This window comes from Martes martes, assembly GCF_963455335.1.
Source record: "Martes martes genome assembly, chromosome: 10".
In the NCBI taxonomy this organism is placed as follows: Eukaryota; Metazoa; Chordata; class Mammalia; order Carnivora; family Mustelidae; genus Martes; species Martes martes.
The window spans coordinates 11,238,719-11,253,345 of record NC_137898.1 but is presented as its reverse complement, the minus strand read 5'-3'; the positions used below and the strand labels follow the sequence as shown (position 1 = coordinate 11,253,345).

The 14,627-nt window shown below is 45.8% G+C and overlaps 2 protein-coding genes across 4 annotated transcripts in view; one reads left to right on the top strand and one right to left on the bottom strand.

The window, feature by feature from the left end:
* STX3 (syntaxin 3) overlaps positions 1 to 5,975 on the top strand; it is a 40,762-nt gene extending 34,787 nt beyond the window's left edge. The window contains exons 9-11 of one of the 3 annotated variants that reach the window (XM_080815925.1): positions 176 to 286; positions 1,762 to 1,875; positions 4,171 to 5,975. In XM_080815925.1, the coding sequence (XP_080672051.1) occupies positions 176 to 286; positions 1,762 to 1,845 (195 nt within the window). In that variant the 3' untranslated portion in view covers positions 1,846 to 1,875; positions 4,171 to 5,975. Of the gene's footprint in view, positions 1 to 175; positions 287 to 1,761; positions 1,876 to 4,091 lie in introns of all 3 variants that reach the window. The other 2 variants (XM_080815926.1, XM_080815924.1) reach the window with 2 other exon arrangements.
* A 2,499-nt stretch (positions 5,976 to 8,474) lies between these two features.
* On the bottom strand, positions 8,475 to 13,870 carry MRPL16 (mitochondrial ribosomal protein L16). The gene is made up of 4 exons (XM_080815923.1): positions 13,711 to 13,870; positions 13,315 to 13,380; positions 10,826 to 10,974; positions 8,475 to 9,850 (listed from the first exon to the last, which is right to left on the bottom strand). Exons 1-4 carry the CDS (start codon positions 13,763 to 13,765, stop codon positions 9,365 to 9,367), a joined length of 756 nt encoding a protein of 251 aa, XP_080672049.1. The 5' UTR covers positions 13,766 to 13,870; the 3' UTR covers positions 8,475 to 9,364.
* Between the last annotated feature and the right edge of the window lie 757 nt (positions 13,871 to 14,627).

The following is a 14,627-nucleotide window of genomic DNA, read 5'->3' as shown; positions in this document are numbered from 1 at the left end:
CACCAAGGACTGGGGAGCAATAGGTAATCCCATGGAAGATGGAACGTGTGCCCCACATCAGACTTCCCCATGCTTCTCTTCGCACTGGGGATTATAACAGAAAGCCCCGTCCCCAGTGAGCTCTGACTGTTCTGGGGCGGGTTTATGGGGTGTGACTTGTGTCTGTCCTTTGCAGGGTGAGATGCTAGATAACATAGAGCTGAATGTCATGCACACAGTGGACCATGTGGAGAAGGCACGGGAAGAAACTAAAAGAGCCGTGAAGTACCAGGGTCAGGCCCGGAAGGTGAGACTCTCCAGCTGCCTTCGGAGAAGAGAGTCCATTCTGCTTGCTGTCTCTCGCTCTTTCTCTCTTCCCTCTGCCTGTCTCCTTTTCTGCTGCCACCACCTCTTGCATCCGGGCAAAGGGAGCCATGATTGACCGTATCGAGAACAACATGGACCAGTCAGTGGGCTTTGTGGAACGGGCCGTGGCGGATACCAAAAAGGCTGTCAAGTATCAGAGTGAAGCTCGGAGGGTGAGCGCCTTAGTCTCCACGGGTCTGGCTTGCTCCTCCTCTCTCTGGTCCTCCCCACCCATGTCCTTGAGCCCATGCTTTCTCTCTCTGTCCCAGCTTCATCCCAACACCTATGTCAGCCTTTCCCAGAGAGTAGCTGCCCTTCCTTCCCTGGCGTGCCTTGCATGGATCTGGCTCATGTGTTCTCTACCCAAGAACCCACACTTGAAGGCAGTTCTGCAGGGTGGATACGTTGCCCAGTGTCACTGCTAGTCTTCTCCTGGACAGAGCTCACGATCCTTTCAGATGTCACACTTGACTCCTCTGTTCTTCAGAAACCTGTTCACTCTCCTCCACTCCATTAACCAGGCCCACCCCTCTTTTCTCTGCTGTGAACGTGATGCTGTGTTGATCTCCATGCAACATTACCTCCTATGTTATGGAACACCTGTTATTTCTACTTACAGGTGAAACCGTTGAGGGTCAGAAGTTCCGTAATTGGCTTCATGGTACCGAGTAGCATAGGAGTGGGATTCAAATTCAGATTCCAGTCATGCTCTTTCCCCTGTACCAGCGTATTTACCGTCTTCCGGTGCCCCTGTTGCTTGAGGACTTCTAAGCTTTTCTGCCCATTGGGGTAGGCGGCTCTGGTGGCTTGCACTTTTTAGACTGCTCTTTTCTGACTACTTCCCCTGGGCTCTGATACTTTCGTTCTTCAGTTCTTTTTCTTCCTACTTTACCCATTGCTTGTGCAGGGATTCAAGGCGTTGGGAAGGTATTTTACCTGATGAATCCAGGCTGGCTTACAACAGGACCACAATCCCGCTTTCTGATCCCCAGTCCCTGGACTGGGTCTGATGGGTGGGCGTGTGCTTTAGGGGAGAGACAGACAGAAGTTTGAAATTAGAACTATTTGAAAACATACACTTCTTTTTGAAAAGGAAGAATTGGTCCCTTGATACCATGCCCTGTTGTTGCTAGGAGATCCTGTGATGGTTGTTTTTTTTAATCTGTGCATGCACACGAGACTGAAGTGTGAGCTAAGAGCCGACAGAAGCTCCGTATCTCCATTTGCTGGCCTTGCTAGCCAGGAAGTCACTTAAGATATGTAAAATATCCTAGTAGAATGTCTTAATGTAGAGTTATAGTCTTTTTTGGGTTGATAAGAGGCTTTCAGTGAGGAGGTGAGAGGATTGGGTTTTGGATGAATTGTTATTTGGTTGTTTCTAATGATGGTTTGTTTTGTTTCTCTTATCCTCTCCAGAAATTGATAATTATCATTGTGGTAGTAGTGGTGTTGCTGGGCATTTTAGCATTGATTATTGGACTTTCCGTTGGGCTGAAGTAATGGTGGCCTGAGTGGCTGCTGCACTGAAATGTAAGTAAATGGAAGGTTCTCGGGGATTCTGGATTGGCTCTCTCTTGAGAAATTGGCCTGGGGTTTCACATGGCAGTGCTCCCCTCTTGTCCTTGGATACACACAGCTCTCTCGGACTTTCCATCGCCTGTGCCTTCTTTCATCTCCTTAAAATACTCTTCTGGGCTTCTAGCCCTGGGGAAAGTTCTCTTCTGGGTCAGGCTCCCATTGGTTCCTCTCCTGGGGACTCTGTCCCAGCCCTTTGTCTTACACTGTGTGTTGCCACCTGTCCTGGCACACCTGAGCACCACATTTTTGCTCCTTTTGCTTGGGAAGCATGCTCCTAATTGGGAACAATCTTTGTCCTGGGTCTGGGGTTCATCTTCTGAATTCTTGCTGACTTTGATGGATGTTGGGCTTTGCTTTCCATATCCGTTTTAGTGTCAAGAAAGCTCTGGGTTGGGGTGTGGGGTGGTGTGGTTTTGTTTGTGGCTCACGGGTTGGATCTTGAATGATATAGCAGTTAACATTTCTGAGTGTTGAGTCATGCCAGGCCGTGTACTGAACACCTCATACACACGTCCTTGAATCCCCACAACACCTTCTGGAGGTAGGTACTGTTGTTTACCGTATTTTACAGACAAAGACACTCAGGCTTAAAGAGATGTTAAGTCACAGGACCAAGTTTGAACACACAGCTGATGGGGGGCCTAGGAGAGTTCTTTCTTACGTCTTCTCTTTGTGAAACCAGGTAGCCATTTATCATTGTCTACAAAGTCTAGAGAACCTTGGAGGAGAGCGAGTTTAAAATTTAGGTTATCAATGTCTTTAAAATCTGGTGAAAAGAATAGAGCTGACCACTGAATCAGGGCTTCATGGGCATAGCAGCATGATAGGAATGACCTAATTGGCACTGTTAACACATTTGTAACTTCCTAAATACTACTTTTCTGAATAAAGTATAGGATGTAATGTTAACAAAAACCTCTAAAACTGAAACAGTAAACAGAATTAATTTTTAATATTATTGTTGATAACCTAGTGTTATGCTCACACACTCACACATGGTCCACAGACTTCAGAGTATATCATCAGTGGTTTTAGACCCAGTCCAAAAATCCTGTGCGTCATTCCACATCACTAAAATCTCTTTGTGAATCTAATTTTTAACCCAAGATTGTGAGTATACTCTGAATTATTTAATACTTCCCCAAAGTTGGAGTTTTGCGATTACAGTGTTGTTATAACGAATGGTGTGACTAACCTATATTTTTCTCATTTTTATCTTCTCTTTATCATGAAATCAGAGAATTCGGGTTGCTGAGGTAATAGATACAAATGTCTTTAATACCCGACACATACTTCCATGTTGGTGCCCAGAGCCTTCTTTTCATTTTTGCTTCTGTGTGCCTCTTCCTTCCTCCTGCTCTCGTGAGCCAGAGGGTCTCAAAGTCAGATAATTATAGCACTAAACATCAACTTCTTCTTGAGAATGTAAATGAATCCCTTTTTTAAATGAGGAGACTAATGAATGTATTATTTTTAGTTGACTTACCTGATGTCCAAGAGGCTGCCTCTCGCTGAGCAGTGTTGAGTTCTTTACCGTATTGTGTTCCCTGTCCATGAAGTCGGGACTGGTTGCTCCTTTTAGGTCTGGACCCTTCCCTCCCTCCCATGTGGCCTGAGGACGAGAGGTCTCTGAACAGGAGGGAGGGAAGACAGCCTACCTTTGACTCCCTAGTTGTGTGCCAGGTACTCTTCTAAGATAGTAACATTGTCCCTGTTTTCAGATGAGAAATTCTGAAGCTCAGTGAAGTTAAGAAACTTGCCCAGGCTTACCCAGCATTTAAGAGGAGCAGCCATGATGACCTCTGAACTTTTCCTTATTCTTTTCACGGGGTAAGAAGTGTGGAGCAGGGGAGTAACGGAGCAGAAGATTCCAGTTCTGCAGCTTATATATGAAAATTACTGATGAGGGCCCTGTAGAGAGAACAGGTGCTTTTGTGCAGTGACCGCCTCCCGCTGATGTGACAGCCTGTGTGAAGGATTATAAGAAGCCCAGGGACTTTTTTCCCCCCTCTCATAATATAGCTTTTTGTTTCTGTCACAACAGGATATTTAGTTCCAGATCCGGTCCTGTCTTGGGTTTGTCTATAGGATTTCTCAGGTTTAGTGTTGACTTCTCCATCGCTTTCCTTTTTTGCAGTGACATCTGATCTTCTGTCTCCACCTTCTAGGTTTGTGACTAAGTGTTAATGTTGCTCTCCACCATCATTCTGTGCACTGATCAGCAACTCCTTCCCGTGCCTCTCTTAGAACCCGATTTCACTCCAGCCTGGTGTGGCCACCCTCTTCAGATGGGAACGGAGTTTGAATGGCTTTCCTGAGAGAGATTGGGACCTGTTCCTTTGTTTCCTTGTAACCGTCCTTGGACCTGACCCAGCAAACAACTTAGCCCTGGAGGAAGCTAATCTGCCTGATGTAACCCTGAGTTCTCAGAATCTTCTCCTGCCCCACCATCTCTGAAGTACCTTCTCTCCCGGACAGTATGAACCAACCCAGCTTCTCTTTGTTCCCTCTGAATGTGTCAAATTAAGCCTTGCACCTTGGAAAGTCGATTCCAAACCTTCCCAGGGTGCTGTATTTTCTACCTCATGGAGTATTCTTCTCCCAGAAATTGCAACGTGTTTTTTAAGGGGTATCTTTAACAACACAAAGGGATTCTTCCAAGTGTGGCAACAATAAGGCTCGGCTTGAGCCTTGTACTTGGCAGGGTCTTGGTCCTCATAGTTTGTTGTCCCTATGTCTTGAAAATATGTGGAACTGCAGATGTCATTTTGGTCTTAGCAGCTGACTTGTTTGAAGTTCAATCTTAAATTAAGCTCTTGGTATGTTCAGCTTCATGGCCAGCTTCAGTCTTTATGTTGTGTTCTCTCATGTTTACTCAAGGAGGCACCAGGATGATACGGTTGTCTGAGGTTACCATTTGTAAAGGCTGAAGGTATGAGATATTTGTTTGCCTCTCCGAGTCTTGGAAACTGGCTGTTCTCCTTTGGAGTGATGCTTTGTGAAGCCACTGCCTTGAGGCCAAAAATAACCAGGCACTTAAAATTGGGCCAGGGACAAGGTGCTTGAGTCTCAGGCTCTGGAAATGCTTAGATTGGTGCGTGTATTCAGTCACTCCTTTAATATATTCCAGATGTATTTTTATAACCATGTGTGAGAAGTACATATATATTTGCCTGTGTCTCTCAGGAAGTAGGAAACTAGAAATGGAGAATATTATAACATCAAAAAACAAAAACAAAACCTTGGGCTGGGCTAAAAATTAGGTAAGAGACATCTGCTTATTTGCAAATGAATCACAGTAGAAATACGATCTTCCCGTGTCATCGAGAAACCTTGTTTTCTGGATGAGTACTGGGACAATCATAGATCTTTGGGGTTAGGACTACACTGATCCCATTAAGTTTCTCTGCTTAGCAGACAGGTATGACAAGTTTTGGCACCTCTCCTTGCTGCTGCATAGGTGAGGCTTGTCCTGAGAGTATCCCACAGCAATCCGAGATCATTCCTGTGGACTTTAGGATGATCCTGTCTCCAGGGCTGAGTCAGCAGGGGGAGACCGGGGACTACTGAGTAGCTGGTATTGCTACCAGGTAAATGAGCTTGACAGGTTCTTTGTCTCCCCCCCAATTCTTATCATGGAGGAAGCAACAGCCAGGAAATGATTTCAAGTGTAGTGACTATGGCGACCCAGTGGTGAGCCCTTTAGATTCCCTGCCAGTCTCCCTGATGTACAGTTGAACTTCGACACTCTAGGATAGAGTGAGCACCTAATCCAGGCACTGCCCCTAGGCTTCCTTTGCAAAGGCTCCGTACTCCGTCATTGCTCAGCACTCCGACAGAGCCAAAGGGATGCCCTCTTCCCATGGCTATGAAGTCAGACAGTGGACTGGCTCCAGCAACGAGGGAAGACAAGCTCTTACCACAGGCCTTTGTCGAGCCCTGGGGCTTAGTTTGGAATACAAGTGAAGGGTTTTTTGTCATTTGTGTTTTTTAAATGTAAACTTGATTATTTTATTGATAATTTAAAAATAAATGACTTTATATTGATTGTGAAACAGTTCCTGCTCTATTTCCCTGTAAAATAGTGGTTGGGTGCCACCATGTGGTGGTTTTTGTTTAGGTTTTGGAAGCAAGGGTTACAGTCCTTTTTATCCATGTGCCCGACCGGATGGATCAAAAGTTCTAATTTTTGAAAATGCTTTAACTCTCAAAGAATACGGTTTAACTACATTTGAGTTTCAGGTTTAAGGTGCTCTCCCTAAGAATTCAGTTCACTCATCAGGAGTATCTGTCTCTAGGAGGAGGAGATGGGGTAACGCTGGTGTGGTGGGAACCAGAAAGCAGAACAACATACTGAACATCCTCAGAGACTGCTGTTGATCTAATTTTGAATCTCTTGCCTGAAAGCAGTGCTTCTAATAACATCTTGGGTTCCTGAAGCCAGATCCATCACCCTTTCCCTTCACGTCTTCCTCTGTGTCTGGATCCACTTTTGCCTTCCTTCCCCTGCAACTCTGCACAGTGAAGCTGCTTCTCACATGCTTTTTCTTTCCTTGTCTGGATGAGCAGAAGAAGATCATGATCATGATCTGCTGTATTATTCTTGCGATCATCTTAGCTTCTACCATTGGGGGCATATTTGCCTGAAAAAGGTGAGCCATATGTGGGGAGATGATTTTTTTCTTTCACTTACTTGAAACTCTTATATCCTTAAAAGCACTTGTTGCCGGTTCCCCAGATTTGGGAGGGAACAGGTATTAGAATAGTGAAAGGCTGGAGAGAACTATGGAAAAAGGTTTCATAGAGAAATACGGGTGAATAATGAGTTGGCTATAGAAGGGGAAGCAGGGGCAGTCTGCTCTGTTTAGAATGATTTGTAGAAGGATGTTGACTTCTTGCAGCAAAATTTGGGTGGTGGTGTCTGGGAATGGCTAAAGGAGAAACAATTAGTTCTTGCCCTGGAAGCACCCCTCTTCAGTAGGAGAGAGCCAGCCAGTAACCCCAGAGTAAATTAATGTCCTCTCTTTGAGGGTTAGGACACGTTAGTGCAGACTTGCCGAGTACTCTTTGCCCTTGCAGAGGAAGCACTTGGTGATTCTGGCTTCGAACATCCTGTTATATAACCTGTGATTTTCTTCCCCTTCCGTTACCCCCTGTAGTCCTCACCGATGGAGCCTCGGCCGGCATTTTTAATCCTCCTTCCACTTTCTGTGGTGCCATCACTTCTCCACTGCAGATTCCTCAACAGCTACTCCTTTCCACTGTGAAACCTATGACATAGGGTCTCCTTCAACCACCTCTTAAAAGTTATGCAAAGGTAGACTTAGGACAGTGCGGGATTGGGCGGGGGGTGGGGGCAGGGCTGAAGGAACATGAGCTGGTTAGGAAGGTGGTGTCAAGGAGAGGCTGAGGGGTAGAGAACACGTGCCTGTTGGGGAAATAAAACAGAGCCAGGCAGGTATTGGAGCACACCCAGCTCATCAGCATGTAATTTTCTCTGACCAATACCAGGCCCCTGTTACGTCTGGTCTTTGGGTCCTTCTAGGTCTCACCTTCAACCAATGCTCCATCTACTTCCTTCTTCAGGGTCTGATAGTCTTGAGTGAAGATGGTCTAACCACAGGTGCCACGCATGTCTTGCTCACAGCAGCGTCCCCAGTCCTTAGTACAGTGCTTGCCACTTGCAGATGTTCAAGGTTCGGTTGACTTAATTACCTGTAATTAAGCTCTGATTTCTGCCCATGGTTGAGTCCGGGGGTTTTACTTTGAAACCTTTTAAGGCATCAGTGGTAAGTGGGTTTGTTAGTATCAGAGGCTGTGTGCAAATACCTGTGAAGGGGCTGATTCACTTATGCAAATATATGACAGGCCTCCCACTACTGTGACACAGTCTTTTTTTATGAATGGTGATGGGAGTTGACAGTCTCTCACTCTACAAAGACTGCTGGTCCCAGGATTGTGGCTCCATAACTCAGTATGGATCCCAAACAAAAGAAACAGGTTTATACCATAACTGAACTCCCAACAAGCATCAGGACCATGCTGTATGAGCTATAACAGAGATCAGAGGTCAGGTCAGAAAAGTGACAGGCAGCTACCACTTGCATCGTTTTTTACATGGTTCATGTTGCTAGCTGAAACTGAATTTTCTTGGCCAGCAGTGTGCCTAAAACTATCCTGAACAATGACCCAATTCAAAGTTCAGATGCGTTCTAATGCAATTTAGTAATTATATTACAAGAGCTTCACTACAAATACATTAACCACCACCATGTGCAACTCTTGAGGACCATGTAACTGTTTAGATATATTTGTACTTTTGAAAAATTACTTTCTTTACCACACATCTTTTTAAGAAAGTGGGATTTAAAAAAAGCTGACGTTTCAAGTCAGTGTGCTCTTTTTCTACCCATTTTCAAAAGCAGATGGTTTACGATTTCTATCCATTTGTATTTCTTTCAGTTTGAATAGGGGATAGAAAACTGCTGGGTAGCTCTGGAAGAGAGGAATCTTGTTACAGACCAGACAGGAAGGTGGAGCCATGGGGATCTGAGACACATGGGGCCTTTATTCATCCAACAGTAACTAGTTGAGTGCCATGCGGCACATCGCACTGTCCTAGAACCTGTGGGGCCGCAAAGGTAGAGCCAAATACTCGCCCTCCTCAGAGTTTCAGACCTAGGAAAGGCCAACTTCAACTTTTATCACTTACTTGTGTTAAAAGGCAAGGGTATGTTCCTTATCATATTGTCCAACATTCCCCTTTGTTTTCCAAAATTGAGAGATGGGTAGTTGGGCATAAATAAATATCTGTTCAATTAATGTATGTACCGGTGTGTTTTTGCTTTCCAAAAAATCTGTAACTAGTAAAGACAGCAACTAGCTCCTGCACTGTAAAAGGGTAGTACAGAATTCTCCCATTGTCCAAAAGTCGTGTTCCTAAACTGAAACAATGTACAGTGAAAAATTACCATTTTGTAAAAGCAAGTATCTTCAGATTTCTTTCAGTTTGAGGAAAACAGGTACCAATGTAGCTCTTTGGTAAAAGTGAAGCAATGTGAAGCAGACTTGGACAGCAAGGAAACCCAGGCAGATGTTAAATCCAACTCATACCAGAGATGGAGGCATGGAGATATGCATCTTACAGCTGGGGAGAACTGGACCCACTAACAATCAGTGAAGCTGGCTTGGTAATCATTTAAGGATTAGGAGTGACCAATGAGAAGTTATATCCTGAGGTTATACTCAGACTTTATTTGATATAAATATAATGCACTTAAAAAATCAGTGGATATTCTACAATTTTTCACAAATCATTTACTCATACTGCTCCTGGGTGAGATTATCAGTGCCACCCACAGACTGTTAAAGGTAGGCTGAGGGGAATAAAAATGTAGATTTTCTTTTGGTAGCCTTTGTACATTTATGTCTCGCATTCTCACTACACACGTTCAGGCATATAGAACTTGCCCCAGTACCGCCCCTTCTGGGTTAAGTCATATGGGCTCAGGACTTTCCGTATCCCAAGCATGTTGGCAGTGGCTATGCGCTCAAAGGTCCAGGGGTTTTGGTTGTTCTGTTCCCGTTCCTCTTGATCTTTCCGCATCTTCTCTAGAGTCTCACGGCTCACGGCCTTTGCTGGGAAGGGCAACTTGTGGGCAACCTGGTCCAGGAAACCTTGTACCTCTTTGAATTCACAACGCCCACCCACCTCTACTATGAGACGGCCAGCCTTCACGGGAGTCACGTAGTGATCAATGGCACCTTTGCCTCCCCCCATGCGCTGTCCCATACCCTTGCGGGTGATGGGCTTGAAAGGGGCTGGTACTCTCCATAAAGCAAACATGTTCTTGGGGTCCATAGAGCGGTTGATCGTCAGGCGCATCATTTCAAAATGGCCCCAGTGGAGGTAACCACCACCCAGTGCCTAAAAGTGGATGAAAGAATTAGAAATACGTGGGCACTTAGTTATCTTGTATGCGCTCTTTCACAGTAACTGTGGCTTCAATGATTTACATAAAAATAAAAAGTTCTGTTAAGTACCATGGAGAAAAGCCTAGGGTACAGAATTAAATGAAAACAAGGTGGACCCATTTCAATGGATAACCAGGGAAGGCCTCTTTGAGGAGCTGGTATTTATTTACTTAAAAGATTTTGTCAGAGAGAGAAGTGGGGGAGAGAGCACAAGCAAGGGGAGCAGCAGGCTCCCTGCCAAGCAGGGAGACTGATGCAGGACACGGTCCCAGGATCCTGGGATCATGACCTAAGCCAAATGCAGATACTTAACCAATGAGCCACTCAGGCATCCCGAGGAGGTGATAGTTAAAGCTGAGACCAGAATGGCAGGAACCAGCCAAGGGAAAACAAGTTAAAGGAAGAGGAATGGCTGGGTGAGTGTGAGCAGAAGGCAGAATGGCTGGAAGAGAGTGAAGGACAGGGTATGGGCATGAGGCTGTGAGAGGCCGTCCAGAGCTGATCAGCAGGTGGCGGGAAGGACTGTAAAATATTGCTCTGGCTTCCTGATAGGAAATCAGTCCTAGTCCACACCCATTTGTGCAGCTACTGACATCAAGTCTCCATGGAAGCCACTCTAGGAAGGAAACTGTGTCCTGCATCTTAAGTCATGGATAGTTTTATTTTCACCAGAAGCCTGTGAGGATTTCATAGTCTGATTATAGGGGCCAATTTGGTAGCCTTCCTTCTCCTGTTTTTGTATTATTTTCACTTGACATGAAAAAGAAAGATAAACAATTCAACTGTTCACTGGGTAGTGCACGTCAGTTTAAAGAGCAAATGGTGGCCATTCCAATAAAACCCACGGAGGACGAGAATTAACTCTTAAGAGCACGAGATTTTGCTAATCCCTGGCTTCCATCATGCAGCTGCTTGACACTGAACTCACCAAGATTGCAAAACTGCCTTCTGTGAACTCAGTAGCTTCAGTAGAAGGTCCCCGGATGTCCCTCAAGTTCTTAGGTTCTCTTCTCACTTTTGGCACGAGTGGTACCCTTTCAACAAATCGAAGCTTGGGCTTTTCAGGAATGGAAACATCTAAAAGGAGCACAGACAGCCAAGAAGAAATAAAACCACACATCTCCAAGGATCCATTTTCTTCCTACAAACATTTATATCAATCAAGTGAAAATCTTAGAGTTACCACTGAAAAAAATAATTTCAAAAGTATAGTAGGTTTTTCCTGTGGATGCTTTTTTACTGACACTGAAATCTTTTGATTATGACAAGTATTAATGGAGACGTTCTGAACCTTTGAAGATAATGAAGTTTCAACTTTCAAAGGAAATGCACTCTACATAACACTAGAAAAGAGACCATCTGGGAAGGTACAGAGATTGAGACTGTCACAGATAACACTGGCTAACTTTTTTTTTTTTTTTATGTTTACTAAGTGCTAGATGTTGAGCTGAATGGTTTATGTGCAGTATCTCATTTAATCTTTTTTCTTTTTTTAAAGATTATTTTTTGATAGCAAGAGACATAGCAAGCAAGGGAACACAAGCAGGGGGAGCGGGGGAGGGAGAAGCAGGCTCCCTCCTGAACAGGGAGCCTGATGCAGGCCCGATCCCAGGACCCTGAGATCATGACCTGAGCCAAAGGCATATGCTTAACAACTGAGCCACCCAGGCGCCCCTCACATAATCTTTAAAACAGCTTTAGAGGCTTGGTAAAAGGGCTTTCCTTTTTAAAATTTTGAACTTTGAAGTTTAGCACACATAATCAAAAAGCCAAATAAAAAATGTACAGGTCAGTGAATTATCAGAAAGTGAATGCATAAACACACCCACATTAACAGTCACCCTGCTCAAGAAACTGAACTTTAGGCAAGTACTATTTTAAATCTCCACTTTATAAAAGAGGAACCTGAGACCTAGAGACATTTTATAATCTGGTCTAGGCCATCCAGTGAAAACAGCAAAGCCAGATGGAATTTTTTTTTTCTTTCTTAAATACTGCACAGCCTCTCCGGATGTTAATGGGGGTGGTGGAAAGACTACTACACTGTACGTGAAAATATTTAAGTTCTGCTCTGCCAGATTGTTAGGAAACCTATGACCTAGGAATCCTTTAATCTATGCTCTATTTCTACAGGGGCCTTTCATGCTGGCATCTGTGCATTTCCTACAATGTGCAGCAGCTTGCTGTGTTGAGGGTGGATGGATTGAAATGCAGGCCAGACATTGTACATCTTTTTCATACCAGATATTCTGACAAGTTTGGGGAAAAATTTATTAACTTGAAAGGCACTTAAAACATGTCTATGGTGGGGGGCGCCTAGGTGGCTCAGTGGGTTAAAGCCTCTGCCTTCGGCTCACGTCATGATCCCAGGGTCCTGGGATGGAGCCCCTCATCGGGCTTTCTCCTCCACAGAGAGCCTGCTTCCTCCTCTCTTTCTCTACCTACTTGTGATCTCTGTCAAATAAATAAATAAAATCTTAAAAAAACAACATGTCTATGGTAAAACAGGCACAGCTTTATCATGGAGTCAAATATAAAACAAGGGCCTTCAAGGAAATACCAAATTATTAATTGGCTAACACGGATATAGAAACTGCCACCTGCTTTCCTCCAGTTTCTTTCTTTTCTTTTTTTAAAAATATTTTAATTTATTTGAGAGAGAGCACACACAAGCAGGGGGAGTGGCAGGCAGAAGGAGAGGGAGAAGTAGGCCCCCTGCTGAGCAGGGAACCAGAAGTGCAACTGGATCCCAGGACGGTGAGATCATGACCTGAGCAGAAGGCAGCTGCTTAACCAACTGAGCCACCCAGGCATCCCTCTCCTCCACTTTCTATAAGCAGCTACAGAGAAATTTAGTGATGCTGTCACCTCCAAATCCACATGGACTTCTGGAGCATACAGCAGTTTCATAATTATGTGTAGAAGATAAAATCCTCAGAGCTCAAGGACACTTTCATATTTTTTTCCAATTGTTTTTCTTTTTTAAGATTTCCAATATAGTAAAGACATGGTAAATTATATTTACAGAATTGTGGTTTATCTTAATGTTTGTATTTAACAAGTTAATGCTTTCCCCATAGTTATATGACTGCATAGTGTAACATCCTTTAGGGAGAACGTCAGAAGTTCAAATTTGATGGCAATATGCCCTGGCTGGGGACCGGGGCGGGGGTGGGGGGGTGCGTTGGGGGAACTGCCCCACACAGTACCACAGGGGAGCTACCCCATTACACAGTCGCTCCCTTACAGCAACTGTTCTATCCCGACCGTTTGCACACTTCTTGGCACACAGCATGCCCTCTAGAGGTATTCGCTGAGCGAGTGAATGGAAGAGGGGACGCAGAACCCGCCTTCATCTTCGCCTACCCTCTTCAGGTCCCAGCAGAGAAGACAAACACGAAAGGGACACAAGCTCACCCTCAAAAGTCGGCACCGGGAGCAGCGTCTTGAGGCCAGCGCTGGCGGGCGGGACGGCCCAAGAATCTACAAAAGCAAATCAAATTAAGATCCGAAAGCGACAAGACCTGGGTCTGCTACGACCCAGACCAAAGTCAGTCCTGACGCAGGGCCCCGATGGTGGGCCCTGGGGTTCTGCTAAATGGGCTCACAGGCCCAGCACCAATTCCCGCCCCCCCGGGAAGCCAGCAGGGGTCTCCGAACGTTGACCCCCGCGGGTGGCCGTGGCCCCACGGCACGAATAGCCGCGGCGGGACAGCGCGGCCCCTACTCAGCTCTGGGGCAGCGGTGGACGGAGCCGGCTAGGCGCCGCACTGGGGGTGGGGAGGTCTTCTGAGGGACCGAGGGCATCCTTACCTGACACCGGCGCTCGCAGGAGCGGCGCCCCAGCACGAGCCAGCAGCCGCCACATGGCCACGCGGGGTCCCGCTGCCGTGGGACTCCCACCGCGAACGCAGGGGATCCCTGGACCTGGTCGGGCCGGAAGTTGCGTTCTCAAGGTTCCGTTCCCCCCGAGAGTCCCGGCGGAAGTAGAGGAAACCGATCCGCATCGCTCGGGTTCCCGCGCCGGCGTGTGCTAGTCACGCCCAGCGCCGCATTAGGCTTCTGGAGTCTCCGTCTGCCTGGGTGCGGGCAGCGGGCTGGGCATTTCCGCCGCTTCTCTAGGGGGCAGCTCAGAGACATTGGGAAAAGCCCACTGACTGACCATTGCTTGAGCTTGTTAGTGGGCGGTGGCAGTGTGGTAGGCGTTCAGTACCCCGTCATTGCCTGTGGTCCTTCAAAGAGCTCAGGAGTTAAGGACGTCCTGACCCCCATTTGCAGATAACATGCCGAGGGTCGAAGGGTTTCACTTAGGGTCACACAGCAGAAAACGGTAAGATCAGAATTTGAGTCTGTCACTCCAGGGACCCGGGGGACTGGACTGGATCAAATTTTGATGGTCAAGTTAAAGTAATGCGTGAGTCTTCTGGGAGGATGATGGTAAAATTGTTTTTATGAGTCTGAACCCTTTTAATATTTAGAATGAGAGAGGCTCTTTCCCCAGGCTTCTACGGCACAAATGGGATTAACAAATGGAGACTGATGTCTGTTGTATTTAAATCACGCTGAATCTGTGTATGGTCTTTCCCCAAGGATTGATTTCAGAAATGGCAACAACTAAAACCTGTAATGCTTGCATTACTGGGAGAACTTTCTCTGTCCACAACGTTAGGTGCTGTTGATAAAAGCTGTCTCAAAAAGAGTTATTGGACTTTATTTTAGCCATTTCCGTC